This window comes from Eulemur rufifrons, chromosome 22 (assembly GCF_041146395.1).
Source record: "Eulemur rufifrons isolate Redbay chromosome 22, OSU_ERuf_1, whole genome shotgun sequence".
NCBI classification, from domain to species: Eukaryota; Metazoa; Chordata; class Mammalia; order Primates; family Lemuridae; genus Eulemur; species Eulemur rufifrons.
In genome coordinates, this window is record NC_091004.1 from 1,963,162 (window position 1) to 1,985,292 (window position 22,131).

Genomic DNA, 22,131 nt, shown 5'->3' on the forward strand with positions numbered 1-22,131 from the left:
ACGCTGTCCTCCCGGCTGTGCACCCTGCAGGTGGACCGCGTGCGCACACGGGACTTCGACTGCTGCCTGGCGGTGCCGCTCCTGGCAGGGGCGGGCGACGTGCTGGACCTTGTCATCAGCCGCAACCCGCTGGCCCAGGCTGGCCGGGCCCCCCGAGCCCCCGGCCGCAGCAGTCCCCGGATGCTGTGACATTGGCACGTGGCCTCAGACTCGCTAACCCCGTCGTGGCCGGGCCGGAGAAGCCACCGCTGCCCTGGTGCACCCGGTGGTCCGGCGGCCCCCGAGCCAGGGAGGGGACCTGGTCTCTGTTCCCAGTTCTGCGGTGACCGGGGCGCCAGGCACGGAGGTCCCCACCCCCAGTGACACCTGTCTCTGTCGCCAAGTTGGGGCTCCAAGATTGCCCAGCTGAGCGGGGCCGGCACCGGCTGCTCAGCCCAGGGGTGCCCCTGGGGACACCCCGGGTCCCTGCAGGGCCTTCCCTGGGGGACGTCCCAGGTGTGGGGAAGACCCGGCTCCCCTTCTCCTTCCGTTCCGTTCCAGCCGTGGAGCTGGAATGAGCTGCCGGGGAGGAGTGAGCTCCCCGTCATGGGAGGTAAGCAAGCGGGCACCACTCGGGAGTCCGGGTGCGAGGCCTTCCCGGGATACCTCCGCGCCGGCCCAGGTCGTTTTGGCGCCACACCTGTCCCCAGAGAGGCTGCGGCTCTGGGTAGGGACCCGGCTCTTTCCCGTCTCCAGACTTGTGGCGTTTGGGGCTCGCCGGTTCGGGGACCCCTGTGCTTCCGAGCGTCCCAGCCCCACTTAGGAGACTCGGAGCCCGGCGTGTCGGGAACCGGTGGCCAAGCGATTGTGTCCCCTCGGCGTCTTGGTCCAAAGCTGCTGTGACTTCGGCTGCGGTTCTGGGTCCAAGCGGGTGGGGACGGTGTCCCAAGTGGCCACTCGGAGGGACTTTATTCTGGACGCACCAGCAGCCCTTAAAGTCACTTCTCTCCGTGTCCACCAACCAGAACCCCGTTTGCATTCTGAGAAGGGCCCAGGTTTCCTCCACCTGTGGTCCGGGGTGTGACACCCCCGGGGGATGGAGGTGGCCCCCGGCCCGGCTCATAAAGGGGGGGGTCTCAGGGGGCAGATACGGGCCCCCCGGGTCAGGGCCAGAACCACGTCCTCCCTCCTGTCCCTTGCGAGCCTGCCTCCCTCCACCACCTTCCTCTGCTCCCTAGGTCCCACCTCGGGGCTGTTGATTCTCGTGCAAACGTCAGCGTGAAAGGACGTCACCCGCCCGTCACAGGGACTCCCGGCAAAAGCCAAGAGCCGTCCCCTTCGGGGTGGAGGGCTGCCCAGCAGAGATGCGGCTCCGGGCTGCCAGCAGCCACCGCTGTGTGACGTTGGGCAGGTGGCTCAGCCTCTCTGGACCTCTGTTACGTCACAGGGCTGCACGGGACATTCTCTCAGGGCCTCTCGGCTCGGGACGGCTGCGTTGACTCCAGGACTCCAGGACAGGGACGACACACCCCCAACTCCGACCCCCATCCCCTCCCTCCCCGGGCTGAGGCGTCCGCCACGTGTCCCCTGTTGTCATATGCAATCGGGCGCAGGGTGGCCGTCCCCGCCACGCCGGCCTCCTCATATGCAATATTTCTCCTGGCTTCCCTTGGGGACGGTTCCTCCCTGACACCCCCCAGTCCCCGGTGAGCGTCCCGCCTGCCTATGCATTTTGGGTACAGCCCCTGCGACATGTCGCCCTGACCCCAACGCCCCCCAAAGCTGTATTTTTCTCTGGCTGAGATTAGAGCATATTCCTTGTAAAGTATTTTTCTACACGGGGTTTTCTTAGGGCGCCGGGGCTGTCCCCACGGATACGGGTCTGCTCGGGGCCACGTGTAAATCTTTGTGCCACCAGGGGCTGCCGTGACTTGGGGGCGGGGTGCTATTGGGATGATTTTGTTTTTTTTAATAAAATGATTGAAATGCACCTAGAGTATTGGTTTTTTTTTTTAATCCTGGGTTTTTGATGAATTCATTAATTCATTCAAAAAGTCTGCCATTTGGCCGGGCGCGGGGGCTCACGCCTGTCACCCCGGCACTCGGGGAGGCCGAGGCGGGAGGATCACTCGAGGTCAGGAGTTCGAGACCAGCCTGAGCAAGAGCGAGGACCCCCCCCCCCCCCGTCTCTACTAAAAGTAAAAATAAATTAGATGGGCACCTAAAAATAGGAAAAAAAGATTAGCCGGGCGTGGTGGCGCATGCCTGTAATCCCAGCTACTCGGGAGGCTGAGGCAGGAGGATGGCTTGAGCCCCGGAGTTTGAGGCCAGCCTGGACAACATAGCAAGACCCCATCTCTACAAAAAAGAAAAATCAGCCAGGCGTGGTGGTGCATGCCTGTAGTCCCAGCTACTCGGGAGGCTGAGGCAGGAGGATGGCTTGAGCCCAGGAGTCTGAGGCTGCTGTGAGCGAGGCCACAGCACTCTAGCCCGGGCCACAGAGCGACACTCTGTCTCCAAAAAAAGAATTATTTCAAGAGTGTAAAAGTGCAAAACGGCACAATGGATAGAGCCACCCCACGCAGAAGGCACAGCAAGTGCAAAGGCCCTGGGGTAGGAACTGGCTTGGCGGGTTGAAGGAGGATAAAGGAGATCTGGAAGGGGCCTGGGGGTGGAGACTGGCTTGGCGGTGGCAGGGATCAAACTGAGGGCTCGGGCAGGGGCCGTGGCTTGGCTCTCTGTGCAGGGGACAGTCCCTGAGGCCAGTGAGTGGCACGTGCTGTCCGGAGCCCCTGTAGCCTGGGTGGGGAGACAAGGCACAGAGAGGTTGAGTTACTTGCCCGAGGACACACAGCAAAAGGATGGAGACAGGACTTGAGCGCAAGCCCCGGGGGCACCCGGGTATAGACTCTTCCCCTGACCCTCAGGGTGCCCTGGAGTGACTCACTTTTCCCCCCGTGAGCCTCTACCCTTGCCCGATGATACCCACCTCTGAAGACCGTTCTGGGGTCGGCCCGAGAGCTGCTTTGTCAACCGCAGAGCGTATTTTCCAAACACAAGGAAAAAAAAAACCCCCAAAACCTGCCTCCCCCAAAACAGAACCCACACGTGTTGGATTTTAAAAACGAAATGTTTATTCTCATGTTATAAGGTGATTACAAACTCCTCTAAAAAAAGCAAAAAAGATGAATTTAAAATATCGATATACATAGTTATCTAAAAAGCAAAGAAGAAACAAACAAACAAACAGAAAAAAAAAAACCAACCCTGCTACACGCAGGGTTTCGGATCATAGAACAATTTGTACACAAAGCCTGGATACCGCGAGACGGACTCACACACCAACGGTCTTGTTCAGATACAAACGTCCCTCCTCAAAAAAGTCTCTTGTGGGTTGGTTTTTCCTGCGTTTTTTTTTTTTTTTTTTTTTTTTTGTACAAAAGTTTAAAATATCTGAAAAATATTTTGAAGTTGGTTTTTTTTTTTTAAAAAAAAAAAAAAACCAACATGTCCTGATGAGCCAGACATATTTCTGGAAAAGGAGGCAAGAGCCAGACTCTCCGCTTTCTCCTGTGCTAAATAGGGACTCACGGGACTGGAAGATTCACCGGGTAAGGAAAGAAATTCGGGCAACCGTCCCAATTTGCGGTCAGATCTGTAACGATCGGCGTCAGATGTTGTCTGCAGTGACACCCAGCGGAGAACAGCGGGAACTTGCCCGGGTTAAAGCCGGGGTCAGGCAGAGAGGGACACACAGAGAGAGACACAGAGGGACCCTGTCCCCCTGGCTTCTGGGCTGCCCACCCGTCTCCCAGTTTTGCTATCTGTTTTTTTTGTGCGTGTTGCGTTTTTTTTTTTTTTGCATTGATGGATTTTTTTTTTTCCCACGGTGGTATTTACCCCGAGCCCGTGGATGTCCAGCCTGGGGGGCAGGGGGGCGGCTGGCCTCTTCTGCCTGTGACCGGAGCCACCTGGCTCGGCCACCACAGCTGGGGGACAGCTGGCCCGCGAGGACGGTCGGAGGGGGCCGGGGACGGGAGTGGCTTCCCCTTCGTCCCCGACCCCATGTGGCAGGGTGTGTCCGTCCTCACAGAGGCTTGTCTTTGGTTGTCAGGAAGGGCCGGGGACCTCTGTCCCTGGCTTTGTCCCGCCCCCCGCCACCCCGATCACACGCTTGTCACCCCCTGCATGCCCCTCGGAGAACCCACGGCTGGAACTGGGTCCGGTTCCACTCTGGCTCACGGCGCCTCGCCGGGCCTCAGTTTCCCCACTGGCAACAAGTGCGTTGGGTCAGGCCGGGGGCTCTGCCGTCCTCCGGGGACAGCGGGGACGGAATCACGAGCTCTAATGAAGCTCTGTTTATCTGGGGACACCCTGGAGCTGGGGCATCCTCACGGGGTCCCAGAGCCGGGTGGCGGGCGGCCGTGGGCTTGGGGACGTGGCCGACCTTCCTCCCAGGCCGGGCCCCGGGGGACCTGGTCTGCTGCGTGTGTCTTTGGTCTCGAATTTGGTCTGGGAATCCAAGGGTGACGCCCTGCTCAGCCGCCTCCAGAACGTGGTGACCTCCGTCCCCATCCGAATGCTGTGGCCTTTTCACCGGGTACGAGTTCCGGGACGGGGACAGGGGACAGGGGACATAGACCGAAAGGACCACGAATGCCCAAGTAGCCACTGCCTGCCAACGCCCTTCCTCCCTGTGTCACCTGTCCTCAATCAGCGACAGTGGTTAGTTCACGAAAGTCACATGACACGAAAAAAAAAAAACGGGTCACAAGGCTACTCTGATAAAATTAGGCAAAAAAAAAAAAACCACAAAAAACAAAACAAAACAAAAAAAAACGGTCCACTCAATTCAGACGCAACAGCAACCACAGATAGAACAGGAACATTCCGGAACATTCCGGAACATTCCGGAATCGGACAGTTTGGAACAGGGTCGGGGGTGTCGTTTGGCAGAGGAGATCGCTTTGGAAACGGAGAAATGTGTCCCCCCTGCCAAAGGCGACGTTCAGCAGTTGTCCCTTGGGAGGGGGACGCCGGCGGGTCCCGTCCCCTCCCGGATCTGGGGACGGAGTTTCTGGGATTCTGAGAGCCCCTAACCCCAGGCCGGACTCCGCGCTCCGCACCCCCCCGGGGAAGTCACTTGTCACTTGTCCGTCTCGTTCAGACTCTGAACTCGGAAGTGACCGTCCCCAAATGGCACAGTTGAGGTCCACGTGGGGGCTGGGACGGGAGGTGTTTCCCACACGCGGGGTTTTAAAGGTGCGATACCTTCCCTGCTGGGTCTCTGCCAGCCCCGTCATAACCCCGACCTTCTAGAAACTTCTCTTGCCCCTCGTCTGTCTCTCCTCCGTCCCCTGGCGCCACCTGTTCCGGGGTTTTGAAACGAACAGCTTTGTTTTATCCCGGGTCACCACCAAGGGCTGCCTTTGTGCCCGAACGAATTCTGAGCGGCGTTTTGGGACCGCGTCCCCAAATGGACGTCCCCGGCCCAAAGCGAGGGGCCCCGGGTGGCACCTGGAACAACAGCTTGTCAGGGGGTGTCTCCCGGCCTCGGGGACATGGGGACGGAGCGGAGGGTGGAGAGACAGGAGAGACAAGCAAAGCACCCTTCTCTAACACCGGGCCACCCGCCCGCTTGGGGACACATGCTTTGGTCCCCTCCTCCCTCAAAACCACACTTGGCTCCTGCAGGCAGCTCCGGGGACGCTGAGAGATGTCGTCTTGGGGATGACAGAGCCACCAGGACCCCATTCAAACGCCCCCTATCCGGGCCCACCTATCGGGGGTCCCCCCGGCTCCTGCTGGGCCACCCTGCGGTCCCTTCTGCCTGGAGTGTGTCTTAGGGGGGACACGTCCTGTCGCCAGGGGGAGCCGTGAGCCTCGATCCCACCAGCCTCGAACCCTACTGACCCTCAGTCGGCTGCAGTGGGGCTCTAGTGAGTCACTGTCACTTGCAGGCTTGGTGACATTACAGGCTAAGGTGACATCTCTCTTCTGGCCAGAGACAAGCCACGTGCGATGTGGCCTCCCTTTCTCCTGTCCCTCTGGGTCTGCCAGCTCGAAGGGGGGGACAGGGGGGACCCTCTCTCCTCCTTCCTTCCACCTGCTCCGGGCCTCGGAGGGTACCGCACCTTTAAGACCCGGTCGGCCGCCCCAGGGGAAAAAAAAACTCCCATTTTGCATTTTTCCGGGCAGAACTTGCCGCCACCTCCAGGAGCACCGAAGAATTTTTGCTTTTGAAAAAAAATCTATTGCTGGCAAGAGGATCGATTCAAGTGGTTAAAAAGTATAGGACGATCTCGAAGCGTCTATATATAGTTGTATGTTAAAAAAGAAAAAAAAAACGATACAAAGAAAAAGTTTACCAAGTTTCCATAAAATACATCGAATTCGGTACGAAAGCTCCGCCTCTCGGGTTTTTGTTTGTTTTGTTTTGTTTTTTTTTGTGCGTTTTTTTTTTCTTTTTGTACAAAATATCCCCAGATCGAAACAAAACACACACACGCACACACACACGCACACGCACACACATGATACGCACACACATACACACGTACACACGATCACCGATTTTTCTGTGACAATTACAAAAAAAAAAAAAAAAAAAATCCTAGTGCAAATTTAAAGCTCTGTAAACCTGGTCCTAGGAGAATCTAAATGTTAGTAAACAGCAGGAGAAGCGGCCGGGCCCCGACGACCAGAGAGAGCTCACATCATGGTCTCCACGACGATGTGCGTGGGTTTCATGAGTGCGCCGTTCATGGCCAGGGTGTGCGAGTTGTACGGGATGGCGCCCTCGCGCTCCACCGCCCAGCGGTTCGGCTCCCTCGGGGTCAGCAGGTACTTGACTCTCTGCAGGGGGAAGACGGGGAGGAGTCGGGCTTGATTACCTCCCACGACGGCTACCTCACTCCCTCCCCGCCGAACCGGCTGGTGCGCTGTGTGGCCCTCGGCAAACTGATCGCCCTCTCTGGGCCTCCTGGTTTTGCCCTTTCTGGAGGTAAAGGAGTTGGATGAAGGTCTCCTGAGGTCTCACCAGGCCCTGCCTTGGGGGCAGAATTCCTGGCTGGTAGTTTCCTTGGCCAAGCCCTGCTTACATACCTCCAGGGACGGGGGACTCACAACCTCTAATGTGCTCGAGGTCAGGAGTTCGAGACCAGCCTGAGCAAGAGCGAGACCCCGTCTCTACTAAAAATAGAAAGAAATTAGCTGGACAACTAAGAATATATAGAGAAAAATGAGCCGGGCGTGGTGGCGCATGCCTGTAGTCCCAGCTACTCGGGAGGCTGAGGCAGGAGGATGGCTTGAGCCTCGGAGTTTAAGGCCAGCCTGGACAACATAGCAAGACCCTATCTCTACAAAAAAGAAAAATGAGCCGGGTGTGGTGGCGCATGCCTGTCGTCCCAGCTACTCGGGAGGCCGAGGCAGGAGGATCGCTTGAGCCCAGGAGTCTGAGGTTGCTGTGAGTGAGGCTGACGCCACAGCACTCTAGCCCGGGCGACAGAGTGAGACTCTGTCCCCTAGGGGGGCAGCCAGGGCCCCGGGACATCCTGGCTCCAGGTTTTTAAAAGCGAATAACAATAAAAAACAGCCCAGAACAAACCAGCGCAATCCTGGAGCTGGCTGGAGCCCAAAGGTTAAGAGAGATTCTGAGGAAAGAATTTCTCGGAAAGAGCCCGGGACCCTCCAGGAACTGTCTTCCCTCTCACTCTCCCGACCGTGCACGCTCCTGCCCCTCATCTCGGCCACGCCGGTAGGCACTGCGGGGTGGAGGGCTCAGAGAGGGCAAGCGACTTGGCCAAGGTCACACAGCAAACCCACAACCGACTGGCCGGCTCTGGCCTCCCGCGGCCCCGGCGCCCACGCGCTCACCGCGAGGAACGGCCCCTCCGTCTGGTAGAGGCGGATGACGATGACCAGGGGGATGCACAGCATGGATGACAGGGCCAGCACCCAGCCCAGCCCGATGGCCCAGGTGGGGTACACGTAGGTCTTGTTGTAGGTGAGGGGCACGTACTTGACCAGGGAGAAGATGAAACAGCCCTGTGGGAGGACGCGGGTGGTCAGCAGAGGGGCCCCAGCCACGGCCCTGGCCCCCACTGCCCTGTCCCGTCCCGCCTCCCCCACCCCCGTCTACACTCCAGCCGCTCCGAGCTCCTTCCGGCTCCCCAGCCTCCTGCCTCAGGGCCTTTGCACAGCCCCCTCCGTTTCCGTCTGAGAGGAGCCGCTAAGCCTGGCCTGGGGACCGGTGGCTTCTGCTTCGGCCCAGAGGGAGGGCAGGTCTGGGTGAGGCCCAGGTGGGGGCTGCCCTGGGCTCCCCCCAAGCCGGAGGAGGCTCCGAACAGCACGTGCCCACGTCACGTTCCTCGCCCACGAGGGTGACTTCATCCCACCACCTCGGCCTGCAGGCTCTGATCTATCCGACGCCCCAGGGAGGGAGGGAGAAAGAGACCGAGGGTCCAAGTGGTTGCCCACAAATATTAAACGAGGATGAGAAGACGGAGACTAATCTATCCTCTGATCTACCCAACGCCCCAGGGAGGGAGGGAGGAGGAGACTGAGGGTCCAAGTGGTTGCCCACAAATATTAAACGAGGATGAGAAGACGGAGACTAATCTATCCTCTGATCTACCCAACGCCCCAGGGAGGGAGGGAGGAGGAGACTGAGGGTCCAAGTGGTTGCCCACAAATATTAAACGAGGATGAGAAGACGGAGACTAATCTATCCTCTGATCTATCCGACGCCCCAGGGAGGGAGGGAGAAAGAGACCGAGGGTCCAAGTGGTTGCCCACAAATATTAAACGAGGATGAGAAGACGGAGACTCATCTATCCTCTGATCTATCCAATGCCCCAGGGAGGGAGTGAGAAGGAGACCGAGGGTCCAAGTGGTGAGAGGAGTTGCCCACGAATATTAAACAAGAATGAGAAGACAGAGACTAATCTATCCTCTGACCTATCCAACGCCCCAGGGAGGGAGTGACAAGGAGACCGAGGGTCCAAGTGGTGAGAGGAGTCGCCCACAAATATTAAATGAGGATGAGAAGACGGAGACTCATCTATCCTGTGATCTATCCAACGCCCCAGGGAGGGAGCGAGAAGGAGACTGAGGGTCCAAGTGGCTGCCCATGAATATTAAACGAGGATGAGAAGGGACTAATCTATCCTCTGACCTATCCAACGCCCCAGGGAGGGAGCGAGAAGGAGACTGAGGGTCCAAGTGGCTGCCCACGAATATTAAACAAGGATGAGAACACGGGCCGGCCAATCGATTCACCTCCAACGACAAACTCAACAATGGTGGCTGGTGGCCGCCATGCTGATTTATTTTTATGGGGCAAAAACCGGCACCTTGGGCGGGGGGGCTAAGCCACGATCCCATTAAATGACAGGCACAGCCTGAGAGCTCTCGGCGGCCGCTCGAGCCCCGCTTCCGAGTCTCCCCAATTTCCAAGCGGGGAAACTGAGGTCTCACAGTGGGTCGACAGCAGGGCCGAGTCAGTCTGGCCTGCGTGCGTGCATGCGGAGGTGGCTGGTCGCTAAACCCAAGCGCCACGTGGCATTTGCCCTGCCCGGGGCGGGCTCGAACTCACCACGCAGAGAACCGGCGTGATCACCGCCCAGCTGTACTTCATCCAGGGCCCGGGCCGGTAGCCGATCATGTCCTCGATGCCGTCGTAAAAGTTGTCACCGCCTGCGGGAGACGGAAGCTCAGCGTCGTACAGACACGAGCGTGGCTGACATCTGCCTGGGACCCAGCTGTAACCGGGCGGCCTGCGTGCTTCCCTGGCAACCTTGGATCCCAGCGTGACCAATCGGAGGGTCAAAATGGACCCGTCCGGGACCCCAGAGACAGACCCCCGTGCACACAACCAAGTTCTGTGTTTGCCAAGACGCACGGTCACACTTGGTGCCTTCGGCAGTGGCAGAATCGGCAATGTCGCTATGACATTAGGTAGAGGATTTCTCCTTCCCGTTCAACTCAGACTCAATCCCCGTTAGAATTTCTGCCTCTGAAGCTTGCACGTCGAGGCCCGAAGGAGAAACGCGGAAAAGGATATGCAAAAAAAAAACAAAAAAAAAAACAAAAAACAAACAAACAAACAAACAAAAAAAAAACCATAAAAAAACAAAAAAAAACCCCAAAAAACAAAAAACAAAACCAAAACCATAAAAAAACAAAAAAAAAAAACCAAAAAACAAAAAACAAAACCATAAAAAAACAAAAAAAAACCAAAAAACAAAACCAAAACCATAAAAAAACAAAAAAAACCAAAAAACAAAAAACAACAACAACAAACAAACAAAAAAAAAACTATACTCACCGTATATCCACGCAATAACAAAACATTCAAAGAATGCCACCCACAAGAGGCATACGCCGCTAGCTGCATAGTAGTCAAACAGTTGGAACACATACATGCCACCCTGCGGAAGGAAAAAAACAAAAAAAAAAACAAAACCGCAGAGAAGACAGATTCGTTAGTTGGTCCGTAATTGCCTTCCTATATAAAGAGCTCTGGCGAATCAATAAGAACTAAAACACCTCCCCCCACAAGAGAAAAGTGGGCAGTGATATGATGATCAGATAAATGGATAAAGACATGTTCGACGTCATGTTTGACACACGTAAGTAAACACACCCACACACACACACACACACACACACAGAAAAATCAAAGCGGAACGTGTCTTGGCAAAACGATGGCTCCTCTAGAGGGAGGTGCTTGCGACCAAATGTGGCCGACAGGGAACCCACGCGGGTGGGGTCGGGAGATGCGCCTCTCCCGGGTCCTCTCTCCCCACCCTCCGCGGCTTTCAGCCGGGGCATCTGGGTCGCCAGCCCCCCAGCCCAGGGCGCGGGGGCCACGTACCTCTGTCACCATGGGCAGCCCCAGAAGGTAGCTGATGCTGCACATCACGGCGATGAAGACTTCCCGGTGATGTCCCTTCATGAGGAAGGACGGGCAAAGGTCCACCAAGGACGTGATCTGTCCCTCGACTTCAACAAACTGAGCAGGGGGGAGAGGAGGAGAGAGCCGCTCAGTGGCACATGGCCGGCGCCTGCCCGCTGCTCGGAGGGGACAGTCACGTCCCAACACGCGAGCCTGCTCTTCCAGGCTCCCCCGGGCAGGAGTCCCGCCTGTCACCTCTTGGGGGCCGCGCGGCTGAGCCACGGTGGCCCTCGTCGCGCTCACCACGCGCTCTGCACCTCTGTGTCTTTGCTTAGGCTGTTCCTGCCGCCAAAAACCCTTCCCGCCTCGTGCAAGACTCAGCTCTGGAACGACAGCTTCTCCGAAGCCCAAACCTCCCCCCCCCCCAGCTGGGCATGCTCAGTGGCCCCCGTGTGTTGCCATGACAACCTCCGCCCTTGGCCTCTGTCCTCTCCGAGGGCAGCGGTGGCGCCACGCTCGTCTCTGGGGCCTTGAGTGCCGAGTCCAGCCGGACTCACGCGGCTGCCCAGCACGCAGGCGACGCACGGGGCACTGGGGGGGGGGACCTCAGCCCTGACTGGCTGGGTGAGCCGGGGCACGTGGGAGCCTCAGTTTCCCCACGAGTGGAACGGAGGGCGGTTAAGGTCAGAAACACACACACACACACACACACACACACGTGGCTTTTAACCCTTTGGGGGTCACAAGGCCCATGAAAGAATTTTGCACACGTGCCCGGGCGCGTTTAAGCCGCCTGTGACTTTTGGCTGATTTAAGGAGCTAATTTAAAAATAAATAAAAATAAATAAAAATAAAAAAATAAAAATAAAAAATAAATAAATAAAAAAATAAAAAAATTAAAAAATTAAAAAAATTAAAAAAAAATTAAAAAAATAAATAAAATTAAAAAATTAAAAAATTAAAAAAAATAAATAAAATTAAATTTAAAAAATAAAATAAAATAATAAAAAATAAAAATAAAAATAAATAAAAAATAAAATAAAATAAATAAATTAAATAAATAAATTAATTAAATAAATGTATGATACATACATAAATAAATGAGGAATTAAAAAAAATAAAAATAAAAAAATAAGCTAATTTGAGAAGTTCTCTCCGTATATCTAGGCTGATTCTCAGCCTTCTAAATCTTCCCGTCTTGGTGCCTAACAATGTGTCTTGGAGATCGTCCCTAATATTTACGTAGGGACGTCCCTTATATTATGTATATTTACGTAGAGAGCAACCTGGATTTTTTATTTTTTATTTTATTTTTATTTTTTTTTTGGAGACAGAGTCTGGCTCTGTCGCCCGGGCTAGAGTGCCGTGGTGTCAGCCTCGCTCACAGCAGCCTCAGATTCCTGGGCTCAAGCGATCCTCCTGCCTCAGCCTCCCGAGTAGCTGGGACGACAGGCATGCACCACCACGCCCGGCTCATTTTTTTCTATATATATTTATAGTTTTTTGGCTATTTTCTTTCTATTTTTAGTAGAGACGGGGTCTCGCTCTTGCTCAGGCTGGTCTCGAACTCCTGACCTTGAGCGATCCTCCCGCCTCGGCCTCCCAGAGTGCTGGGATGACAGGCCTGAGCCACCGCACGCGGCCGGCCTGATTTTTTGTATTTTATTTAGAGACGGGGTCTTGCTATGTTGTCCAGGCTGGTCTCCCCAGAGTGCTGGGATGCCAGGCGTGAGCCCCCGCGCCCGGCCAGCAACCTGGATTTTTAAACGGGGGCGGAAAGCTTCACCCGAGGGCCCCGATCGTGGTCGGTGTGACCAACGGTGCCCGACCGACGGGTCCCAGAATCTCGCGGCTAAGTTCGCAGCCGGCTTCGCCTCCACCCGCCTTGAGCTGCACGTGTTTCTCCAGCACCGTCCTAGAAGCCACCCTTGGGGGCTCCAGGGCTGCGCAGAAGCATTTTGGAGCCTGCACGGCCACCCCCAAACCGCCCTGCCGACCAACGCGGCCTCCCCGCGTCATCGGCTACCTTCTGGGGCTGCCCATGGTGACATGGTGACAATGTGACTCTTTGCAAAGTTGCAAAGCAGAAGCCTGGACTCAGACCTTAAGCTTCCAAAGGAGTTAAAAAAAAAAAGACAAAACAAAGGTTCTTTCCTTTTCCGAGACGGGGGCTTTAGGGACAGGAGACCCACAGTCGCTGCGGGGCGGGCCGAGCCCAGCACACACCCCAAGGTCCCCGCGGTCCCCGAGATGCCCGCCCTCCGCCAGCCCGCGCAGCCGCGGCCAGCGGGGCCAAACTAGCAGGTGACAGACGGTCTCGGGGGACAGGCAGCCCCTTCCCCAGCTGCGTGCGGCTCTGGCCGGATTCCTGCTCCAACCAAGCCTGCGTTTCCTCGCCTGACAGCAGCGTGGTGACAGTCCCCGTGGATGGGGACACCACCAGATTCGGGAGCTGGTGTTGAGGGCACGACCCCAGCAGCCCCCCGTTGTCCTGGACACAAAATCCGCCCCGCAACCCCCTCTGCCCACGCACGGAGCAGCCACCTCCAAACCCAAAGTCCCCTGGTTTGAGCCCAGGAGGACATCGTGGGTTGTCATTTATTAACCTCTGATTTTTTTTTCCTTTTTCCTCCAGCTCTGGGAGAAGTTCTAGAAGCCACTGGCGTGGCGGGGGGGGGGGGCCCGGCGGGCCGGACTCATACCCAGCGATGATTAACGGGGGGCCCGTCCTTGTAGACACGGCTCCAGCCGCAGCCGCAAAGCGTTTTGTCTGTCCGTCTCCCCGATGTTTGCATTTCTGTCTTCCCCGCTAAGCCCGGTCCCCTTCCTGCCAAATCCTCCGCTGTGCTCTTGACCCCGCCGGCCGGCGGCCTCCCCCCTCTGCAGCCTCTTTCCTCGGACTTCCCTCCTCCCCAGCTCTACGCCCCCCCTGAGGACGGGGGGCCGACCCTGGGCCATGGCTGTGAAGCCTGGGACCCCTGGGGAGGCCGGCAGAGGGCTCTCCTGGGGTCTCAGTGGACCCCAAGACTTTCCACGAGGCCGTTCGACCCCATGGCTATAATCACACCCTTTTACCAGACGGGTAAACTGAAGTTCAGAGGTGGCTATAATCACACCCATTTACCAGACGGGTAAACCGAGGCTCAGAGGTGGCCACAATCACACCCATCTACCAGATGGGTAAACCGAGGCTCAGAGGTGGCCATAATCACACCCATCTACCAGATGGGTAAACCGAGGCTCAGAGGTGGCCATAATCACACCCATGTACCAGACGGGTAAACCGAGGCTCAGAGGTGGCCAAAATCACACCCATGTACCAGATGGGTAAACTGAGGCTCAGAGGTGGCCATAATCACACCCATGTACCAGACGGGTAAACTGAGGCTCAGAGGTGGCCAAAATCACACCCATGTACCAGACGGGTAAACTGAGGCTCAGAGGTGGCCAAAATCACACCCATGTACCAGACGGGTAAACTGAGGCTCAGAGGTGGCCAAAATCACACCCATGTACCAGACGGGTAAACTGAGGCTCAGAGGTGGCCATAATCACACCCATGTACCAGACGGGTAAACTGAGGCTCAGAAGTGGCCAAAATCACACCCATTCATCAGACGGATAAACCGAGGCTCAGAGGTGGCTACAATCACACCCATGTACCAGATTGGTAAACCGAGGCTCAGAGGTGGCCATAATCACACCCATTCACCAGACGGATAAACTGAGGCTCAGAGGTGGCTACAATCACACCCATTTACCAGATGGGTAAACTGAGGCTCAGAGGTGGCCATAATCACACCCATTCACCAGACAGGTAAACTGAGGCTCAGAGGTGGCCATAATCACACCCATCTACCAGACGGGTAAACCGAGACTCAGAGGTGGCTACAATCACACCCATCTACCAGATGGGTAAACTGAGGCTCAGAGGTGGCCATAATCACACCCATTTACCAGACGGGTAAACCGAGGCTCAGAGGTGGCTAAAATCACACCCATGTACCAGACGGGTAAACCGAGGCTCAGAGGTGGCCAAAATCACACCCATTCACCAGACGGGTAAACCGAGGCTCAGAGGTGGCCACAATCACACCCATCTACCAGATGGGTAAACTGAGGCTCAGAGGTGGCCAAAATCACACCCATTTACCAGATGGGTAAACTGAGGCTCAGAGGTGGCCATAATCACACCCATTCACCAGACGGGTAAACCGAGGCTCAGAGGTGGCCACAATCACACCCATCTACCAGATGGGTAAACTGAGGCTCAGAGGTGGCCAAAATCACACCCATTTACCAGATGGGTAAACTGAGGCTCAGAGGTGGCCATAATCACACCCATTCACCAGACGGGTAAACCGAGGCTCAGAGGTGGCCACAATCACACCCATCTACCAGATGGGTAAACTGAGGCTCAGAGAGGAGGAGGCCTGCCCAGCGTCACGTGCTGGGGGGCTGGGGACCCTAAGGCCAGACGCGGGCGGTCACGGGTCTGTCCCAGCGGCCACTCGCCTTCCGGCGGCCGCCCCCAGGGGACTGACCCCCTCCCAGCGCCAACAAGGGGGCCCCCCGCAGAGTCACCCCCCACAAAAGGGACAGTCCCCCGGGCCCCCCGCTGGCCGCGCGCACGCACCTGGCTGTCCAGCCCGAGCAGGAGCAGCATGATGAAGAAGAGGATGGACCAGAACGTGGGCAGCGGCATCATGGTCACGGCTTTGGGGTACGCGATGAAGGCCAAGCCGGGCCCTACAGCGGGAGAGAGAATGGGGCAGGGGACAAGGGAGGACAGACATCAGCGGCCGAAGCCACCGGGAAACACCGCGGCCCCCGCAGGGACCCCCGGCGGGTCCCCCCACACCCCAACGCGGGGACAGGCCGGGCCCGGACGCCTGCCCGGTTCTAGCCTCCGTGTCCCACGGGGGGCGCACGAGTGGCCTCTCCCCAGGGCGGACCCGCTCGGACCCTGGTTACTTGGGGACAGGACGCGGCCGGGGGCTCCCGGAAAAGCAGGACCCCCCGCTCCCCGTCCACCTCCCACACCAGCAGAATCTGCTGGAACGACGCGAAGGGGCGAGATCTGCTGCTTTTTGTTTGCACGGAAAAGTTCTCCGCGTTTTGAGTTAACGGCGAAAATCTTGCACGAGGGGACAGAAAAAGGTCACAGAGCCACACGCGGGGGGACACACGTCTGTCCAGGCAGCATCGGCCGCGCCTGCCCTGGCTGGGTGGGGCCCACGCGGGAGGGACGGGGGTGGGGGCGGGCGCAGGGGGACGGGGCGCGTGAGACCCCCAGCCTGCTCTCAAACCCTCATCCTACCGGGTCCTCTCTGTGTCCCCGACAGCCACCAACAGCTCCCGGGGAGCCGCCTGGGGCTCGGATTCTCTGCCGTGGGCAGACACGGTTTCTCTAGAAAAAGGGCTTTGGGTTTCCAAAGAGGGGACTCTGTCAGCTCAGTGCCTTTCTGCTGGGCCTCGTTCTGGAGACACCCGGAAATGTCCCCTCCTGTCCCCAGCCCGTCTGAAAGCAGCCGCCAGGGGGAAAGGAATCCTGTCAACTCAGACCGGGGGGTCCGAGAATCGGTTGGGGGCAGCAAAGGAAAGGAGGCCTCCAGGGGCCCCGGGCTAAAAAATAAAATAAAAAAAAAAATAAAATAAAGTAAAATTTACAACTAAGAAAAAGAGAGAAAAGAAAAAAAGATAAAGAAAGAAAATTCAAACGGGAAAAGCAAAAAAAAAAAAAAAAAACGGCCAGAAAAGAGCAGGAAATGAGGAAGATTTTTTTTTTTTTTTTTTTTTTTTTAAGCAAGTGTCGGGAACAAAATGCAAAGTTTAAGAATGAAAAAACAGACTTTGCCATAGGTTGGAACCGGAAGCCACGTTCTACGGCGTGGACGGTCCCCAACGTGGTGGGCCCTTTCCACAAACCAGAGTCCCCTCGTTCTGGGAAAATGCCACCAAAGTTAGCGTTCTCTGGCGGCGGCGACAGGCTTGGTGGCCGTGATGCTTGAAAAATGCCCCAAGAAGGGGGTGGGCCGGGCCGGGGGCCCCTCCCAGGCCCAGAGCTGCTCGAAGGGGACAAGGGCTGGGCTCAAAAAAATGTGTCCCCTCCCCGTTCCAGGACTTTGGAATCAGAGCCATAGTTGGCATCCAAAGCCGTGGAGTCTGTGCCTAGTCTGGGGGGTCCCGGCCGGTCCCCACGGCAACGTCAGCTCCGGCCCTGACTGGTCCACGCCAAGAGTGACGAAGGCCGATGTCACCCGGGGTCCCCGCCACCCCGTCCCGCGGGGGCGCTGTGAGGATTCCCAACATGCGCCCGTGTCTGTGTTTCGGGTTTGCCTTTTCCCGGGACGCGGTCTGAGCATCTTTCTCGAGCAGCAAGAGCACGGTGACTCCAGAGAGAGACAGAGGGTCACACGTCCAGGACAAGCGACCCCAGGCCGCTCCCAGCACCCCCGGGGGCGCCTCTCTGCGGCCCATGCTGATGTCCTGTTTGCATTCCATTAAGTGGCATAATTATGTCGTTCAAAGGCGCTTCCAAGGTGCTCGTTAAAAGCTTATTAGAGAAATAATCACCCTGCGGGTTCCTGGCTTGTTTAGACATCACCTCGGGGAACAAATGACAAAGTGTCTCGGAAAGTGGCCGGGAAGGAGACGACAGGCGAGGCTGACGACCTACTAGCTGTCCACGGAGCAGGGTCAAGTTCACGCGCAGTGGGTCGACAGCCGGCCCCCCCACCCGCCTCTCCATCCTAACTGCAAACTCCCAGCGGGATGGGGGCGCTTCTGGAATTCTCTCCCGCGTCCTCAGTTTCCCGCCTGCCTTGGGTGCGGTGTCGGGGGCGTCTGAAGCTCTAGCGTGGGGACAGGGGGCGCCGGGGACGGGGGTCTGGCGCCGGCTCTGCTCAACCGCGAAGTGGACGTCTGGACGCGCAAAGCCAAGGTGCTCTGTTGAGCCTCCGAGGCTGGGGTTCTAGAACCAGGAGCTGGAAGGTTCTCTCACGTTCCAAAAGCAAAAGACACTGGGGCTGGGCAGGGACTCTAGCTGTGCCCAGCCCCGGCCTGAGGTGGCCCCTGGAGTCCCCTCCCTCTTACGGTCCCCTCTGCTTGGAAGGCGCCTCAGCCCAGGACCCTCCCCTGCCTCCAGCAGGTGTCGGGGAGGAGGGGGGGCTTGGTGGCTCAGTGCGCAACATAACCAACCGTCCCGGGCAACCAAACATCACCCTCCAAGTGAACCAACCGGGCAGGGCTGAGGAAGAGTGGGGAAGCCGGAAAGGTGGGCTTTGGGGACACTGGGGGCCCTAAGGTGACCCTAGAATCCAAGTCACTCCAGTTTTAAACCTGCTGGCCCGGGACGACAAGCAACCAAAGCCAGGTCCTGGACCCTGGGCGCCTGGGACATGGAGATTCCCGCAACGAGAGACCCTGTGTCATTCTCAGGGTCCAGAACCACCTTGCAGGGGGGCTCCGGATGAGAGTGTGATGCTGATACCCTGTCACTCTGCGCTCCTGTGACCCCAGGTGTCCCGGGGCAAAGCACCGCAGCGCCTGACACACAGGGGACTCGCGGACAGACACAGGTGGGTGGGACAGAGGAGGATGTGGGCTTGCTCCAATGGGGGGCGAGTTGGGAGCAAAGTGCCAACCACAGAAACCGAAGCTGAGCAGGGGGGGGATGGGTGTCACCTGGCAGCCACCTTGGCCTGAGCCAGGAAGGCGGTTTCTGCGGCCGAACCCAGGAGTTTCCCGGGAGACAGGGCGGGAACACCGGACCAAGGCAGCTACACATTCCCCGACTTAACCAACCGCCGCGTCCTCTTTTTTTTAATTGCAATAAAAAAAAAAAAATAGTTTACATTAAACCCCGTCGGTTTTTTTTTAATTGCAATAAAAAAAATAGTTTAAATTAAACGCAGCATCTGCATTCTTTGCTATCTGGTGGGGGGGGGGGCCGAGGGGGGGAGTGTCCAATGGAGAAACCAACCGCCCCGTCCGTTTTTTTTAAATTGCAATTAAAAAAAAAACAGTTTAAATTAAACACTGTCCGTTTTTTTTTAATTGCAATTAAAAAAAAACAGTTTAAATGAAACCTTGCCCGTTTTTTTTTTTTAATTGCAATTTAAAAAAATAGTTTAAATTCAACGCAGCATCTGCACTCTTTGCTGTCTGGTGGGGGGGGCCGGGGGGGGGCTGTCCGATGGAGAAACCAACCGCCCCATCCGTTTTTTTTTAATTGCAATTAAAAAAAAAACAGTTTAAATTAAACCCTGTCCGTTTTTTTTAATTGCAATAAAAAAAAAATAGCTTAAATGAAACCCTGTCTGTTTTTTTTTAATTGCAATAAAAAAAAACAGTTTAAATTAAACCCTGTCCGTTTTTTTTTAATTGCAATAAAAAAAAATAGTTTAAATGAAACCCTGTCCGTTTTTTTTTAATTGCAACTTAAAAAAATAGTTTAAATTCGACGCAGCATCTGCACTCTTTGCTGTCTGGTGGGGGGGGCCGGGGAGGGTGTCCGATGGAGAAACCAACCAGGCTCGTCCCCCGCAAAGCCCCCCGGGGGCGGGGGGAGGGGGAGTCTGGCTTCACGCCTGCAGTACTGGGCTCACACGCCAGGTGGCAGTGCCCACCACCACTGCCGCCAACACCACCGTACCTGACTCGGCCACTTCCGCAATGTCCACCCCTTGCTCTTGTGCCATGAAGCCCAGGATGGAAAAAATTGCGAAGCCAGACACAAAACTGGTACCGCTGTTGAGGCATCCCAGCAGCAAACAGTCCCTAAGTTGCACATACGTCAGGGAGCAAGTTAATGTCACAACGCAAGAGGAAGCCACGCTCCCCTACTCATTTTTTTTTTTTTTCTTTCTCTTTTCTTTAAACATCATCATCATCATCATCATCATGGCTGAGGCCCGCCAGGCCCGCCGCCGCCCGGCGCCACACTTGCCTGTATGAGTTGTACTTGTACTTGTTGTAGCTCCCCAGCGAGGTCATGGCCCCCAGGCAGATGGCGTAGGAGAAGAAGATCTGGGTCCCCGCGTCGATCCACACCTGCGGGGGGACCGTGGCGGGGGGGAGGGCAGCAGGGAGAGAGAGAGAGAAGGGCAATCAGAGAGGACTTCCCGGAGGAGGAGGTGGAGGAGCGGGGGAAAGGGCAATCAGGGCCGACTTCTCGGAGGAGGCGGCGCGAGTCCTCGGCCACCTGAAATTGGCCCAAGGACGGGACCTCGCTATGCGCTGATTGCAATCGGCACGGATGGAATCCCAGAGTCGCTTTCGAGGCCACACCCAGCCGGGTGACATCGAAGACCCTCCCCGCTCAGCCTGTCCCTCAGCAGGGCTTTGGCAGCAGAAGAATCCGGATTCCAACCCCCCCCACCCCCCACCCCGGAGTGACCCTGGGCCAGGAACTCTCCCTCCCGGAGCCTCCGTTTTCCCATCTGCAAAATGGGCCTCACGGAGCTTGTAGTTCAAATTCAAGGAGTGAAGCCTGAGCCCCCCGAGGCGGGGCGGGGAGGAATTCCCACTGGAACACGCCAGGCCAGACTGGTTTCTGGAACCTTCCCCAGGGACCCGCCGAGGGCCACGGAGCTGCCCGCCCCGCCGCCCTCCGCGCCCTGCCCCGGTGGGGGGAGGAGGGGGGAGGGAGGACGGCGTGTCCCGGCCCCACGGTCGGTACCTGCGGGTCCTCGAGGCGCGTGATGTCGGGGTACAGGTAGAACTTGATGCCTTCGCCCGCGCCCGGCAGCGTCAGCCCCCGGATCAGCAGCACCAGGAGCATGGCGAACGGGAAGGTGGCCGTGAAGTACACGACCTGCGGGGGGCGGGGGGACAGGGGACAGGGGCTCAGGTGGGCCGTGGGCAATCCCTGCTCCCTTGCTGCCGTGCTGTGTGACCCTGGGCGTGTGGCTCAACCTCTCTGGGCCGCAGCGAGGATTCAGTGATAACCATGCTTGTAATGCTGTCGAAACGGCGCCCGGCACTTAGTAGGTGCTCAAGAAACGGGTCTCGTGATGGACCCCGTGATTTTGCTGTTAGGACACGGAAACTTCTGGTGACGGAACGAGGCCGCTGAAAGGCCCCCAGGCAGGAACAGGGAAGACACCCCACTTTCCTGGGTCACACCAGGCACCCCAGACACACCAAGGACACAAAAGGGCCCCGGTTAGGCCCGAGAACCGGCCCTACTTTCTCCTCCTTTATCCTGTCCTGCAAGCGCTGGTCTCCCCCAAACCGTCCTGAGGCCGCACGCCCGCCTCTCCCCCACACACCCCCAAAATGGCTGGTCTGAGGAGGAGGAGCTGAGAGTTGGTGGGGCTCAAGGACCTGCCCGGGGGCCGGGGCGCGGTGGCTCACGCCTGTCACGCCAGCACTCTGGGAGGCCGAGGCGGGAGGATCGTTTGAGGTCAGGAGTTCGAGACCAGCCTGAGCAAGAGCGAGACCCCGTCTCTACTAAGAATAGAAAGAAATTAGCTGGACAGCTAAAAATATATATAGAAAAAAATGAGGCAGGCGTGGTGGCACATGCCTGTCGTCCCAGCAACTCAGGAGGCTGAGGCAGGAGGATGGCTTGAGACTGGGAGTTTGAGGCCAGCCTGGACAACATAGCAAGACCCCATCTCTACAAAAAAGCAAAAAAGAAAAATGAGCCGGGCGTGGTGGCGCATGCCTGTAGTCCCAGCAACTTGGGAGGCTGAGGCAGGAGGATCGCTTGAGCCCAGGAGGCTGAGGCTGCTGTGAGTGAGGCTGACGCCACGGCACTCTAGCCCGGGCAACAGAGCCAGACTCTGTCTCAAAAAAATAAAAAAAGGAGCTTCCGGGGGCATCTACAGGGTGCAGGATTGGAACTCAGAGCCCATGCCCCTCGCTCTGAGAGAGGGTGTGACCTACGTCACTTTGCCGGTCGGGGACACCTCAAACACCAAGACCGGGTAGCAGAGCCCCCCGGCAACCTCCGAGGACCGGGGACCCGGAAGGAGCCAGTGTGTGGTCAACGTACCCATTTCACAGGTGAGTAAACTGAGACCCACAGAACGGGATGGATGTGCCCGCGGCGGGCGGGGGGCGGTGGCAGGGGGCTGCGGGGCACTTCTGGGGCCCAGGGAGGGGACAGACACAGACAGACAGATAGTGACAGAGCCCTGGACCTCACCCAGCTGCCCCGAGCCCGGCAACCGCAGCCTGCATTTATTGGGCGCCCATGGCGTGCCTGGCGCCACTCCAAGTGCTGTGACTTCCACGCTCGAGCTCCA

The 22,131-nt window shown here is 57.1% G+C and overlaps 2 protein-coding genes across 3 annotated transcripts in view; one reads left to right on the forward strand and one right to left on the reverse strand.

The window, feature by feature from the left end:
- Positions 1-1,082, forward strand: part of GRIP2 (glutamate receptor interacting protein 2) — a 32,049-nt gene extending 30,967 nt beyond the window's left edge. Inside the window, exon 24 of the mRNA XM_069497661.1 lies at positions 31-1,082. Coding sequence (XP_069353762.1) covers positions 31-189 — 159 coding nt within the window. The 3' untranslated portion in view covers positions 190-1,082. The remainder of the gene's footprint in view (positions 1-30) is intronic.
- Positions 1,083-6,625: 5,543 nt separating this feature from the next.
- The window catches only part of SLC6A6 (solute carrier family 6 member 6), a 53,007-nt gene continuing 37,501 nt past the window's right edge, over positions 6,626-22,131 (reverse strand). For both annotated transcript variants that reach the window (XM_069497663.1, XM_069497662.1), the window contains exons 6-14: positions 20,559-20,693; positions 19,827-19,930; positions 19,533-19,657; positions 15,513-15,625; positions 10,856-10,993; positions 10,307-10,409; positions 9,575-9,675; positions 7,855-8,025; positions 6,626-6,834 (exon numbers count right to left, since the gene is read on the reverse strand). In XM_069497663.1, the coding sequence (XP_069353764.1) occupies positions 6,691-6,834; positions 7,855-8,025; positions 9,575-9,675; positions 10,307-10,409; positions 10,856-10,993; positions 15,513-15,625; positions 19,533-19,657; positions 19,827-19,930; positions 20,559-20,693 (1,134 nt within the window). In that variant the 3' untranslated portion in view covers positions 6,626-6,690. The remainder of the gene's footprint in view (positions 6,835-7,854; positions 8,026-9,574; positions 9,676-10,306; positions 10,410-10,855; positions 10,994-15,512; positions 15,626-19,532; positions 19,658-19,826; positions 19,931-20,558; positions 20,694-22,131) is intronic.